Source organism: Molossus molossus, unplaced genomic scaffold, assembly GCF_014108415.1.
Source record: "Molossus molossus isolate mMolMol1 unplaced genomic scaffold, mMolMol1.p scaffold_m16_p_14, whole genome shotgun sequence".
Lineage (NCBI taxonomy): Eukaryota > Metazoa > Chordata > Mammalia > Chiroptera > Molossidae > Molossus > Molossus molossus.
This window is the reverse complement of record NW_023425349.1, coordinates 358174-372278: the sequence shown is the minus strand read 5'-3', so window position 1 is coordinate 372278 and position 14105 is coordinate 358174. Positions and strand designations below refer to the sequence as shown.

Below are 14105 nucleotides of genomic sequence, written 5' to 3'. Positions count from 1 at the left end.
GTGAGGCCCGGCCAGCAGGCTCACCCCGCCCGGGTGGGGGCGCAGGGTGGGGGCCGGCGCACCGGGGGTTCCCCGCACCCTGCCACGTGGCTCTCCCGCCAGCCTGGACAGCCTGCTGCAGTGCGGCATCATCTACGCGGACAACCTGGTGGTGGTGGACAAGGAGAGCACCATGAGCGCTGAGGAGGACTACATGGCGGACGCCAAGACCATCGTCAACGTGCAGACCATGTTCCGGTGCGGCGGTGCCCACGGCTCGTACCTGTGACCCCGGGAACCCCATAACTGTGACCCCAGGATCCCCCCTACCTGTGACCCCGGACCCCGTACCTGTGACCCCAGGATTCCCCGTACCTGTGACCCCGGACCCCGTACCTGTGACCCCGGGAACCCCTACCTGTGACCCCGGACCCCCGGACCTGTGACCCTGGGAACCCCTACCTGTGACCCCGGGACCCCCGGACCTGTGACCCCAGGATCCCCCCTACCTGTGACCCCGGACCCCGTACCTGTGACCCCAGGATTCCCCGTACCTGTGACCCCGGGACCCCCGTACCTGTGACCCCAGGATCCTTCCACCTGTGACCCTGGGACCCCCCCATACCTGTGGCCCCGGGACCCCCCATACCTGTGGCCCTGGAACATCCCTGAACCCCCACCCCCACCTGGGACTCTGAGCCCCCACTCTCATCCAGGACCCCCCAACTCCCTATATACCTGTGACCCTGGAACATCCCTAAGCCCCCACCCCCATTCGTGACCCCTGCCTTGCCTCCTTCCCAAAACCCATGACCACAGCCTGCTCTGATCCCCTCCTCACACCCATAACCATGGGACACCCCCTCAGTTCCTTCACCCACCCATGACCCCGGGACCCCCTGCACCCTCCCCACCCATGACCCAGGGACCCTGCCCCCTGCCCCACCCATGACCCAGGGCCCCTGCCCCCTGCCCCACCCATGACACCAGGATCCCCCTACACCCTGCCCCACCCATGACCCAGGGCCGCTGCACCCTGCCCCCTGCCCCACCCATGACCCAGGGCCCCTGCCCCCTGCCCCACCCATGACCCCAGGATCCCCCTGCACCCTCCCCCACCCGTGACCCCAGGATCCCCCTGCACCCTGCCCCATCCGTGACCCCAGGATCCCCCTGCACCCTGCCCCACCCGTGACCCCAGGATCCCCCTGCACCCTGCCCCACCCGTGACCCCAGGATCCCCCTGCACCCTCCCCCACCCGTGACCCCAGGATCCCCCTGCACCCTCCCCCACCCGTGACCCCAGGATCCCCCTGCACTCTGCCCCACCCGTGACCCCAGGATCCCCCTGCACCCTCCCCCACCCATGACCCCAGGATCCCCCTGCACCCTCCCCCACCCATGAGCAGGATCCCCCTGCACCCTCCCCCACCCGTGACCCCGGGAGCCCCCTGCACCCTGCCCCACCCATTACCCCAGGGCCCCATACTCCCTGCCCCACTCATGACTGAGTCCTCCCTCCCCGCCCTTGCCCTGCAGGCTCTTCCCCAGCCTCAGCATCACCACGGAGCTCACCCACCCTTCCAACATGCGGTTCATGCAGTTCCGCGCCAAGGACAGCTACTCCCTCGCTCTTTCCAAACTGGAGAAGGTGAGTCCCCACCCCGTCTGCTGCGCACCAGGTTCAGAGCCTGTAGGTACGAGGCCAAGGGGCCACAGGAGGCTGGCACCTGCCCTCTGCCGGGGCTGCGGAGACCAGAGATGGGCTCAGCTCCCCCGTGAGGCTCTGTGTGGCCCCGAGTCGGGGGCCAGGGCTGGGAGCAGACACCACGCCCCTAGGCAGGTGCAGGCCTGCCCTGTCCTGTCAGTGACCCCACACAGGCGACACTGAGCCCATCTCCTCTGCCCAGCCACGGCCCCAGAACCTGACACGTGCTCATCCTGTCATCCTGGCAGGGCCGTGTGGTCATCTGGGCAGTGGAGACCAGGGACAGGTCAGAGGGAGGGACTTGCCTTAGATCACACCCCAGGGCCGTGCAGAGCCGGGGTCAGCTTCCTGCTCCTCAGGGCTTCGTGAAGGCGTCAGCCGGGTCCAGTGTGGAGCCCCAGCTCCGGAGGGGTCACCCTGGTACCTTTGCTGAGCCCGGCCCCTCCCAGGCCACTGCTCAGGCCAGTGGCAGCACCACCGCCCATGGTGAGGGTCCGGGCTGTGTGTTAAGGTGGGGGCAGCACGGTTGCCCCCGGTGAGACCAGGGAGCGGCCACCGTGGAGGGAGCTCCCAGCTGGGCTCAGGCCTCAGGGAGTGCGTGCCCTCCCACCTGCGTGGCGGACCCACGCCGGGCCTGCGCATCAACAGCAGACAGAAGGACCAGCCCTGGAGCGTCCTCCCCCCAAACCTAGATGGACAACTGAAGTGTGTCCTGCTCAGCCAAGACCTGAGCATCCTCAGGGCCGGAGCTTTGCCGCTGCCACTGGGGTGAACAGAAGCCGGGCAGGCGCCCCAGGCCCACAAGGCAGACAGTCCTGCCTCGGCCCCCTGCCCTGCCCCCCAGGCCCATCACAGCCGGGCCTTGTTCCGAGCAAAGAAAACACAAGATTTCACCCTCGTGCGCTGTGTGAATTTCGCTGAATCGTGTGGTCGCGTGGTCCCTGCTCCGCGGTCACACCCATCTCACCAGCAGGACCAGTGTCGCGCCTCCCAAACCCACTCTGTCCGTTCACCCCCCATACCACTCCCTCCGAGGACAGGGCCTGGAAGGAAAGGGGCCTCTGCCAGGTGCCCTTGGGTGTCATTCCCGCGAGGGACCTTGTCACTGCCGGATGAGAAGGGCCTCGGGGGCTCCTCAGCGTCTTCTCCAGCTTCTTCGTGTCTGAAGCGTCTCGGTCCCAGCGAGAGGTGTGGCCGCTGGGACCATCACAGCCCACTCCTCAGTCATGGGCGTGCCTCATTCGGTGGGGGTGACGTCCCTAGCGATGTCCGGTTCCCCAGAACCTGTACAGGATGTGGCGCACGGCCAAGGGGTTTGCCCGGGGTCAGCACGGGGTCCCGGGGGAGGGAGGCGGGAGTCAGGCATGAGGATGCAGGCAGGGCCGGAGCCAAGGACAAGGTTGGCTTCCAGGCAGGGGGAGGGGCGGAGGAAGGGGTTCTCCGCTGGAGCCCCAAGGACCACATTGATTCCACCCGGGAAGTCTATTCTGGGTGCCGGCCTGCGAGAGAGCAAGTTGATGCTGAGTCTTGGTGATTCGTTCCAGCAGCTGCAGGATACTGGCACGTGTGTCCACGGATGCTGTGCTCACGGAGCCGAGCGCCTGGCCACACGCGGTTTGCTGGTCTCTGCTCACACGTGTCTCTACCGGTCTCCACTCATGAAACACGTTCAGGACAAACCGCTGAGACCACTGAGAACACGGTGGTCACAGCAGCGTGGGGCCTGTGTGACTGGTGGGGACACGTAGCTGGGTGCTCAGGCCTGTGCTGAGCTCTCTGCTAATGCGTGTATTCACACACGAGTGCGTGCCACCCACCACGCACACATGTGCACATGCTCCACACGTGCTGCACATGCATGTGCCCTTGGCCGTGGGCGCCAGCCTGCTGACCCCCCTTTCCACAGAGGGAGCGGGAGAACGGTTCCAATCTGGCCTTCATGTTCCGCCTGCCCTTTGCCGCCGGCCGGGTCTTCAGCATCAGCATGTTGGACACGTTGCTGTATCAGGTCAGCGGGGGAGGGGCGGCAGGGCGGGCCCTAGGTGCCCCCGGGCCCCAGCCATCCTCTCCATCTCTGCCCCACACCGGTCCCAGTTCTTAGTGATGGGCCTGCTCGGAGCACCCCTCCGTGGGTCCTGGGGAAGCCAAGCAGCCCTGCGTGGCCCCGGGCCCCGTCCCCGCCCGGGCGAGCAGGGACTCACCTCTAAATGTCCTCAGTCCTCACGGAAGAGGCTGTTCAGGTCCTTCTGACCTAACTGACCCAGTGACCTAATGACTGTGGCCAGGGAAGGTCTCCCAGCGCCGTCTGCGATTGAGTGGTGCTGGGGATGGGCAAGCAGGGGTCCGGTGCACAGGCACGAGGCTGTGGGTGCCTGGGGGCAGGTCTGGGGGCGAGGGGGCCCCTGGTGTGAGTGCAGATCGGACGCGGTGCCCGGGCCTCACTGTGGCCTCCCTCCCGGCCAGTCCTTCGTGAAGGACTACATGATCTCCATCACCAGGCTGCTGCTGGGTCTGGACACCACCCCCGGCTCCGGCTACCTCTGCGCCGTGAGTGGCGGGGCGGGGCGGGGGGCCGTTCGGGGTGGGGGGCCCTCTGCGCCGTGAGTGGCGGGGCGGGGCAGGGCGGGGGGCCGTTCGGGGTGGGGGGCCCTCTGCGCCGAGAGTGACGAGGCGGGGCCGGGGCGGGGGACCCTCGCCAGCCCCACTCAGGGCACCCGCGTTCCAGATGAAGATCGCGGAGGACGATCTGTGGATCGGCACCTACGGCCGCCTCTTCCAGAAGCTGTGCTCCTCCAGCTCCGAGATCCCCATCGGCATCTACCGGACCCAGAGCCACGTCTTCACTTCGGAGGTTCGCGGTGGGCGGGGAGCGGGCGGGGCTCGGGGAGCGGGCGGGGCTCGGGGGCGGGGTGTGGGCGGGGCCTGGGAGTGGGCGAGGCTCAGGGGCGGGCGGGGCCGGAGTGGGCGGGGCTCAGGGGCGGTGCGTGGGCGGGGCCTGGGAGTGGGCCGGGCCGGGAGTGGGCGAGGCTCAGGGGCGGGCGGGGGTGGGGAGTGGGCGGGGCCGGGGAGTGGGCAGTGCCGGGGAGTGGGCGGGGCTCAGGGAGCGGGTGGGGCTCAGGGGGTGGGCGGGGCCGGGGAGCGGGCGGGGCCGGGAGCGGGGCTCAGGGGCGGGGCGTGGGCGGGGCCTGGGAGTGGGCCGGGCCGGGAGTGGGCGAGGCTCAGGGGCGGGCGGGGGTGGGGAGTGGGCGGTGCCGGGGAGTGGGCGGTGCCGGGGAGTGGGCGGGGCTCAGGGGGTGGGCGGGGCCGGGGAGCGGGCGGGGCTCCGGTAGCAGGTGGCCCCTGTGCCTCCCAGGAAGGGCAGGGGCAGCCTGCCCTGCTGATGCCCTGAGGGCTCAGGCAGACCTGGGCGAGGGCAGAAACACCCCAGGCACCCAGGCTGCCCTGGTTTCCTTCGCAGCCCCAAGACCTCAGATCCCAGGTGAGCAGCCCCTCCAGCCCGACACTGAGGGTCCTGGTGTCTGCGGAGCCTGCCTGAGCCCAGACATGCCCGGCCTGGGAGGGGCGCAGGGCCCTGGACGCAGCGTCAGGGAGCTGGTCCTGGGATGTGTCGGTTACTGAGCAGCTCGGAGAGGGCTCATGGCATCCCCCTCCCGTACAGATGGGGAAACTGAGGCTGGGGGAGACCAGGCTCCCCAGTCTCATGTGTACTTGCCTGTCCTGCTGTGGTCCGTGGCGGCGGGCACCTGCCTCCTGGCTGGTCTGGTCCGACCTCCCTGTCCCCAGGCCCTGCCTCTTAAGGCACTGTCTGCATCAGGGTCCTCCCGTCACCCCTGAGACCCACATACCCCCCGAGCCATGCAGAGGCTCTGGTGCTTCCCGGGCCACTGTGCTCTGGTTTCTCCTGCCCACAAAATGGGGAAACTGAGGCACAGAGAGGTGACTCTCCATGGCAGAATCGTCCCCCCGCAGCTCACAGACAGGCCCGGAGCCAGGGCTTGTGGGGCTCAGGAGGGAGGCGTGGCCTAGCACCCCAGATGGAGAAGGAAGGTGCTTGTGTCCCTGGGCCCTGGGGGCCCCCACAGGAGGCTGGGACTGTCCTCCTCCCATCAACCAGCCTGCTTCCCAGCTGTACCCCCTCCCCGGCCCGTGTCCTCGGCCCTGTGCCCCCTCACCGCCCCTTGCCCTCCAGCCCTGGGCCCCCTACCCAGCCTGCACCCTCCAGCCCTCACCACCACTTGCCTTGGCCAGTCCCAGGTTTCGGTGACCATGGAGGACTGCGAGGACACACGGGAAGTGAAGGGACCCTGGGGCGTGAGGGTGGGGACCGGTGGCGGCAGCACCCACGGCCAGCATGTGGGCAGCAGCGACCCGGCAGAACACCCGCTGCTGCGGCGCAAGAGCCTGCAGTGGGCCCGGAGGCTGAGCCGCAAGAGCCCCAAACATGCCGGGAGGGCAGCCGAGCGCACCAGCCAGCAGCAGCTCAGCCTGTGCCGGCGCTCTGAGCGGCAGGAACTGTCCGAGCTGGTCAAGAACCGCATGAAACACCTGGGGCTGCCCACCACCGGCTACGGTGAGGACCGCGGCATTGCCCGCCTCAGGCCGCTCGGATGGGATCTCAATGCCTGGGCCTTTGTGGTCCACAGCCTCTCATCTGCCCGTCTGTCTGTCCGTCTGCCTGCAGGGCCAGCTCCAAGCACCCCCCAAGGCTGGTCCGAGCCCTCTGCTGTGGGGAGGGCTCAGGACCTCCCAAAAGGGAGGGTTCACCCCACCGCTCTGGGGCCTCAGTTTCCCCATCTGTAAGAAAGAGGCCGAAGTGGCAGGAAGGGGGCACTGTGGGATGGGTAGGGCCAGGCTGGGCACAGGTGTGGCTTGGGGACAGGTTGGCCACACCTGCAGGCCATCAGGAACGCAGGGCCCCTGTTCTGTGGAGAGCCCCCAGACCACCCTCCCCAGCCCCCATCAGCCAGACTGCGGGCGTGTCAGGCAGCTGAGCGAATGACACCAGGACACCCCACCGTTGGCCTCGTGGGACCCCCTGTCCCATGGCACAACCACCTTCTCTCTCTCCAGCTTGTTTTGGGGTTAGTTTACGGGTTTTTCCGAGAACAGGCCTAGGTGGCCAGCCGGCTCGGGGAGAGCAGCTCAGTCCCACCCCTGCGGTGCTGGTGATGGGGCGAAGGGGCCCAAGCTCCCGCCACTGCCCAGCCACGGCCACGGTCTGGGCTGGGGGGAGTCCGCCTCCGTGGGGTTCCACTGAGACCTCTGCCTTCGCTCCAGCCCGGCCTGGCCTGCACCCCCACCCTGCTTCCTGCTGTCTGTCTCCGGGTTCGGGCCCTGAGCCCTCTTCCAAGTGGGATCAGCTGACTCGGCTCATCAGGGCTGTCCACTGTCCACGCAGCCCTGAGCCGTGGGGACTCAGAGGTCGGGGGGGAGGGATCCCAGCCTGCTGACCCCCAGGCTGGCAGCCCCTCGCATTCCCCTTGCCCCCCAGAGCTGGCAGAGGAACCCACTTCCGCTCAGTTCCCACTTGCTTCCAGGTGGCAGGCACTGGCGCTGGTCCCCGCTGTGGCCGCTGGACGGCCGCCCGCTGAGCTGGCTGCCCTGCCCCGCTGCACCCACACGCTGCTTGCTGACCTCTCTCTCTCTCTCTGTTTCTGTCTGTCCCTCTTCCTGTGTGTTCCGTAGAGGATGTAGCAAATTTAACAGCCAGTGATGTCATGAATCGGGTAAACCTGGGATATTTGCAAGGTAATTTGCTCCGGCGGGCTTGGCCACCGCCTAATGGGGCATGCCCACCCTCCACCGACCGGCACTGGCGCCTGCCCCATCCCGGCCAGGCAGGCAGGCAGGACACCAGAGGGCCCTGCAGACAGGGCCTCGGTGCTTCCAGACCACTGCAGGGATCTCACAACCTCCTCCCGCAGCTGGCCCGGAGGGTAGCGGACAGCAGTCCCTGTGGCTGCAGGGCCTCCCTTTCCTCCTCGCCGTCTGGGATCAGCCCTGGTCAGGTCCGTCCTGACTGCCCGGGCGGGCCACCCGGCCTGCAGCTGCCCCTGAGCCCCAGAGGACCCCCGAGCCCCAGGTCCCCTCGGGAAACATCCGATGGATGGCCCCAAGCCAAGCCAGGGCCCCTCGCCCTCGTGGTGGAGCCTGTGCGGCCTGGGGGTTGGGTCTGCTCTGCCCTGAGACTGTGGCTGCCCAAGCCAGGCGGATGGCTGACCTACCCCAACTCTGCAGAGTCCAGGCCGCAGGCCTCTCTACCGAGACCCCTTCCTTCCCGGGGACTGCTCACAGCTCAGAAGACCTCAGGCCCCTGGAGTGGCCGCTCCATCCAGGGGTGGCCAAGAGCTGGCAGGCCTCCCGGGCCCGGGGAGGCATGGGCTCAGGGGAGCTGTGGGCAGACCCAGGCCCAGGAATGGACCCTGTGTCCAGGGCTGCCAGGGGTTGGCATGGGCACCTCCTGGGCCCGGGGAGGCATGGGCTCAGGGGAGCTGTGGGCAGACCCAGGCCCGGGAATGGACCCTGTGTCCAGGGGCTGCCAGGGGTTGGCATGGGCACCTCCTGGGTCTCAAGCTTTTGCTCGTGCACCGTGACGGCGTTACTGGAGGACCCTCAGAGCCGGCCCTGGTGGGCACCTGGGGCCTCCATGAACGGTGGCTGTGCTCCCCTCCCCCCCCGCTTCCTGCTGAGGCTCCCAGTGCGGGTGGCACCCTGCAGGTCACCGGGACTCACTGGGTGGTGGTTACTGGGCGCCCGTGTGCGGACATGGAGAAGTGCCTGAGCCAGGGTGTAAACCGGAGGGGAAGAGGCACAAGTAGTGGATGACCCTATTAGCTAGGGCTGCAGGGAGGTTCCCGTCAAAGAGGGTGTCATAGGAGCCCTCTCCCTGCGGAGCCCCCTGCTGCACCCCCAGTCCCGACCCCTTCCTGACAATCCCCCTTGGAGAAAGGCTCCAGTTACTCAACTTGTAGAGGAGGAATCTGGGGAGATACACGAGGAGAGTGTGGATGCCCAGGGCCAGAGTCCCCCGTGGAAGCCTGGAATGCAGTGTGGGGTTTGGGCATGGGGCAGGGGTGAGGTGGTACCACCCTTGGTCATTTGCCAGGCGAGGTGTTGCCAGCCCTGACCCCACCCAGGCTCTGACCCGAGCACACCAGGGGTGGTGAAGCTGGCCCTTCCTGGGGGATCACAGGCAGAGCCTCATGACCGACCACAGCACACCCGGGCATTGAGGCTGCGCCGTGTGCCCCCACAAACAGCCAGCCTGGCCTGGCCCAGTCTTCCAGATTCCGAACACTGCGGCCCACCCACCCAAGGGAGAGCAGGGCTCAGGGCGGGAGGCCCGGGGAGGCCCACCAGGAGGGACCCCAGCCTCTCCATTCTCGCTGTCCTGATGTGTCAGCATCAGCTGCTGACGGCTGTGGTCCTGGACGCGGGTCCCTGCCCGCATCACCACGGCTGCCCGCTCCAGGCAGTTCACTCTGAAGCGCATCTGGGCGCTCGGGCCGGGTGGGGCCCTTGCAGAGCCTCCAGCATGGCCGCCCGCTGGGCAGCCAGCAGCTCCCGCGAAGGGCCCAGCCAGGGGCTTTGGGAAGAGAGCAGGTGGCAGTTGGGCAGAGGACGTGGAGGCCAGCACCGGGTGACTGCCCAGGAGTCTGTGCACGTCCATCAGCCCTGGGGTCCGTGCCTGTGCCCCGACTGCCCCTGGGGCTGCAGCCCGGCCTGCACACCCCTCCAGGAGGAGCCCAGGGCAAAAGCCACCAGGGCGGGGCCCCTCTGGAGGGCCATCCCCTGGCGGCTGTTCTGGGTCTGGAGGTGCCCTTAGACACCACCAGTTGGGCAAACAGGCCACACACCCTCGCTCCCTCCTGAGGTCTTGGGCCACAGCCAGGATGGTGGCCGACCCCTCCCTGGGTTTGGCTGGAGACACCTGTGAGATGACGTGTTTTCCCAGAACCCGTTCTCACCCCTGCGATAGCATTCCACAGCCACCCTGGCTGCTGGGTGCCAGGCTGCCCCCTTCACAGCCTGCATGTGCCACAGGGGTCCCTCTGGGCTGACAGTCCCAGGAGCAGGTTGGGGAACAGGACAGGAGTTCAAAGCAGGAGGAGCAGAGCGGGGCTGGGCTGCCCGGGCCAGGGACGCAGGGACAAGCCTGAGGGCTGGGGTAGTGTGCACAGGTGTGTAGAGGTGCAGGTGTGTGTGGCATGTGTCCAGGTGGGAGCACATGTGCGCACAGGTGTGTGTGTGTGTGTGTCATGTGTCCAGGTGTGGGCATATGTGCACGCAGGTGTGTGTGTGTGTGTGTGTCATGTGTCCAGGCGTGGGCATATGTGTGTGCAGGTGTGTATGTGTGTGTGTCATGTGTCCAGGTGTGGGCATATGTGTGCACAGGTGTGTGCAGTTTTGTGTGTGTGTGTCATGTGTCCAGGTGTGGGCATATGTGTGCACGTGTGTGTGTGTCATGTGTCCAGGTGTGGGCATATGTGTGCACAGGTGTGTGTGTGTGTCATGTGTCCAGGTGTGGGCATATGTGTGCACAGGTGTGTGTGTCATGTGTCCAGGTGTGGGCATATGTGTGCACAGGTGTGTGTGTGGCATGTGTCCAGGTGTGGGCATATGTGTGCACAGGTGTGTGTGTCATGTGTCCAGGTGTGGGCATATGTGCGGGCATGTGTGGGCATATGTGCGGGCATGTGTGTGCACAGGTGTGTGCAGGTGTGCTCAATGCCTCGGCTCGGCTGCCAGAGCTGTGAGACCTTGGCTGCTCGTGCTGAGCCAGCTGCCTGCAGGGTGGGTTGGAGCCGGTGCCCACTGCTCCTCGTGGCTGAGGGCCAGGGGCAGGCGTCCATCAGGAAGGAGCAGCCCTGGCTGAGGTGCCGGGTTTAGGGGCTCAGGCAGGATGCCCGCGGCTTCTCTGGGCTGGGCAGAGCAGAGCTGGGCCAGGGCTGAGTGGTGACCGCGGCTGGGGCCCTGTCTCCTTTGCAGACGAGATGAATGACCACCAGAACACCCTTTCCTACGTCCTCATCAACCCCCCGCCCGACACGAGGCTGGAGCCCAGCGACATCGTGTAAGTGGCACGCCCTGAGCACGTGGACACCCACCCCGCACCCCTGCCGTGGGCACTGCACATGCCGCTCTGCGCGGCTGCGGCGCTGACACCGGGCTCCCTGCCCCGCCCGCAGGTATCTCATCCGCTGCGACCCCCTGGCACATGTGGCCAGCAGCCCCGAGAGCGGCCGCAGGAACAAGCTGGCCTCCTGCAACCCGGAGACGCGCGAGGAGACGCAGCTCTGAGCCAGCCCGAGGGCGCCACGCATGAGTGCGCAGGGACCTGGCCAACGTTCTGGCTGCCCGACCGCCCGCCGGCCCGCAAGGGAGACCTCAGGAGGGCGAGGGGCAGACTGCAGGCAGGAGGACTTTTTTAACCTGCTGACGAATCTGCAATGCCTGTCCACACAGACGCACTGCACCTGTGCCGGCGGGGCTGGGCGCCGCTCCTGCAGACAGCTCGCGGCCACACCAGGTCCCCCTTCATGCTCTCTGCTCTGTGGTCCCAGCTGGTCTTGGGCACAGGAATGGCAGGGTCTGGCTCGCGGCCAGACTGTGGCAGTGGGCACCCAGCACCCTGCCGCAGGCAAGCCCGAGTCCCAGCCACAAGAAAACGGAGAGCACAGGAGGCCATGCGGCTTGGCCTGGAGCCCCAGGGCCAGTGGACTGTGGGTGCATGAGGGAAGGGGGGCCCAGGACACGGGGCTCCCGCAGCCATGACTCGGGGTGAGTGGGAAGGCTGTCTCCTGTATCTCACACTGAACTCCGGCCGCAGCGCTGGGCAGCAGGCAGAGGACAGGGCTCCCTTCACACCCGAGATGAAGCACAACCCAGCCCAGGCTGCTGGAACCAGAAGTTCTCCCTGGACGGAGGGGCTCGGGGCGGCCGTCCACCAGGCACCGCTGGGGCTCCCTGGGACAGGTCTGCCGGGCGTGCTGGCACCTCCCATTAAAGGGGCATTCTCTGCAAACAGGCCGGCTTCGTGCTCCAAGCCTGGGTCTCCCCTCCCAGCCCCCACTTCAGGAGTTAGAAGCACCTGAGATTCCCCACCCCACCCAGGGCCCCAGAGGGAGCGTCCCCAGGAAGTGCTGCTGGCCTGGGCCCCCTGGAGAAGGCCACCAGGTCCCAGCCGCTGGGGAGCATGGCTGGGAGGGGTCCCTGGTGAGCCCTTGTGCCCAAGCCCGGTGGCTGGGGGGCCAGCGGGCAGGGCCGCCTGGGGGCGTGTGTACCCAGCAGCCCTAGCGCCAGAGCCTCGCTCAGAGGGCCCCACACTGCCACGGGAACACACTGCACGGCGCAGGCTGGGGCGGGGACTACACAGTGGTGGGGAGGGACGGGCCAAGGAGGCTGACCCCTCCTTCCTGGGGCAGCCTGGTCCGCAGGCCCTTGGGGTAGTGCTGGGGATGGGTCGGGAGGGGCTGGTGGTCGAGTGGGGAAACCCCAGCCCTCAGTGGAGCGATGGCTGTAGACCAGGGCCAGCCCGGCCCAGCGGGGGTCAGTGCTCCCAGGGTCCCCTTTGGTGCCATCACCCAGCAGGGTCCCCAACCTGTTCTGACACCCTTGCCCCAGCTCCCTGAGGGAAGGGGACACCTGTGGGGGGGCCCTGCCTGGTCACTGGATGGGGCTCCACATGGTGCTGCAGCCCCTCAAACCCCACACCAAGAAGCCGTCCTGGGAAGTCACCTGCCTCTGAGTGCAGCGACGGGTTGGGGCAGTGGGGTGCGGGTCCCCTCCAGCAGGCACAGACGGCACCCTCACACCGCATGCTGTGGGGGAACGAGACGCCCCACCTCGGGGGCAGTGAGCACCAGGCCCTGCCTGGTCACTGGATGGGGCTCCACGTGGTGCCGCAGCCCTCAAACCCCACACCAAGAAGACACCTGCCTCTGAGTGCAGCAACGGGCTGGGGCAGTGGGGAGCGGGTCCCTGCCAGCAGGCACAGACGGACCCTCACACCACATGCTGTGGGGGAACGAGATGCCCCACCTCGGGGGCAGTGAGCACCAGGCCCTGCCGGCGCCCGGAGAGGGTGTTCTCAGCACAGGCAGGGAGCCTCTGCTTCCTTCATCCCTGACGTCCGAGCCGTCTGCCCAAAGCAGACCAGCACTGTGCTGGGCGGCTTGCCCTCCCCGGAAAGGGACGACCCAGTGTCCACGTGGCCCCCAGGCTCAGGGACACGGTGCCCACAGGCCCACAAAGTGCCATCCACGTGGGTGAGACTGAATGTAAACCGCAAGCACCCCAAAATCTCAAAAATAAATGCAACTGAGTTATAGACACAGGAAGGCAGGGCCACGCACAGCACTGGGGAGCAGGGACCACGCCACTTATGCCCGTGGCCACGCCGAGTACCGCAGTCCACTGCTGGGGCCTCCGAGGGCGGGCTGGAGGAGCACCTCTGGGCATCCGGGCCCCCAGAGCCACCTTCATTCTGGAAGGCCCCAGGAGCTCGGGGCACTCAGGAACATCCCCGCTGGACCTCTGGCCTGAGCCTGTCTACCCGTGGGCCCGGCCAGCCTGCCGTGTTCCGTGTGTGCCCGGTGTTGCTGGCCTCTTCCGCCGGGCCTTGAGCTGGGAAGGACACTATGAGGTCTGCACTGGCCCACACCCAGGCACCCACCTGAAGGGCAAGGCTGGCGCGGCCTCCCGAGCCGCAGACACAGCAGGCCCCACACCCCGAGGCCCGTGGCCCTGCTGCGGAGTGTGTCCTAGCCCCCACCCAGGACATCACCGAGGCCCAAGAGGCCCGCTGGGCTGGGCGGCATTGCCCAGGTGTGGGGGTGCCTTCCTCGCCCTGGGAGATGCCCAGGGAGCGAGGCTGAGGCCACGCGGCCTGAGGGAACATGGGCACACCCAGCAGCATGTCTCGGCACCCACGCTGGAAGCTGCGCCCTGGCCCAGGAGCCCCGAGGGGCTGCGCCCTGACCCAGGAGCTCCTGAGAGGCTGCGCCCTGGCCCAGGAGCCCCGAGGGGCTGCACCCTGACCCAGGAGCCCCGAGGGGCTGCGCCCTGACCCAGGAGCTCCCGAGAGGCTGCGCCCTGGCCCAGGAGCCCCGAGGGGCTGCGCCCTGACCCAGGAGCCCCCGAGAGGCAGCTTCGTCCTGAGCGAAGGCCCCTTGGTCTCCAGTTCAGGACATCAGTCACCAGATGAAAACAGTTTGTTAGTTCCCGACCTGCCTGCTCCAGCCTGAACATTGTTTTATGGGCACCCGGTTTTATTGAGGGGAGAGAGACAGGGAGAGGAGAGGGGGCCAGGGAGCCAAGGGTCTCCTCAGTGCAAGCTCTGCCCTGAGACCCACCGCACAGCTCGGCTTCAGACGTGGGGACTGAGCAGCAGCCGTGCAGCAGACCCAGGGCGCAGCCC

General features: G+C 67.5%; 1 protein-coding gene across 5 annotated transcripts in view; it reads left to right on the top strand.

The window, feature by feature from the left end:
• The window catches only part of KCNT1 (potassium sodium-activated channel subfamily T member 1), a 54280-nt gene extending 43128 nt beyond the window's left edge, over nt 1-11152 (top strand). For 2 of the 5 annotated variants that reach the window (XM_036261204.1, XM_036261203.1), the window contains 8 exons: nt 103-237; nt 1519-1630; nt 3594-3695; nt 4151-4234; nt 4413-4538; nt 5936-6257; nt 10676-10760; nt 10876-11152. In XM_036261204.1, coding sequence (XP_036117097.1) covers nt 103-237; nt 1519-1630; nt 3594-3695; nt 4151-4234; nt 4413-4538; nt 5936-6257; nt 10676-10760; nt 10876-10987 — 1078 coding nt within the window. In that variant the 3' untranslated portion in view covers nt 10988-11152. Of the gene's footprint in view, nt 1-102; nt 238-1518; nt 1631-3593; nt 3696-4150; nt 4235-4412; nt 4546-5144; nt 5166-5935; nt 6258-7372; nt 7436-10675; nt 10761-10875 lie in introns of all 5 variants that reach the window. The other 3 variants (XM_036261202.1, XM_036261201.1, XM_036261205.1) reach the window with 3 other exon arrangements.
• Nucleotides 11153-14105: the final 2953 nt, after the last annotated feature.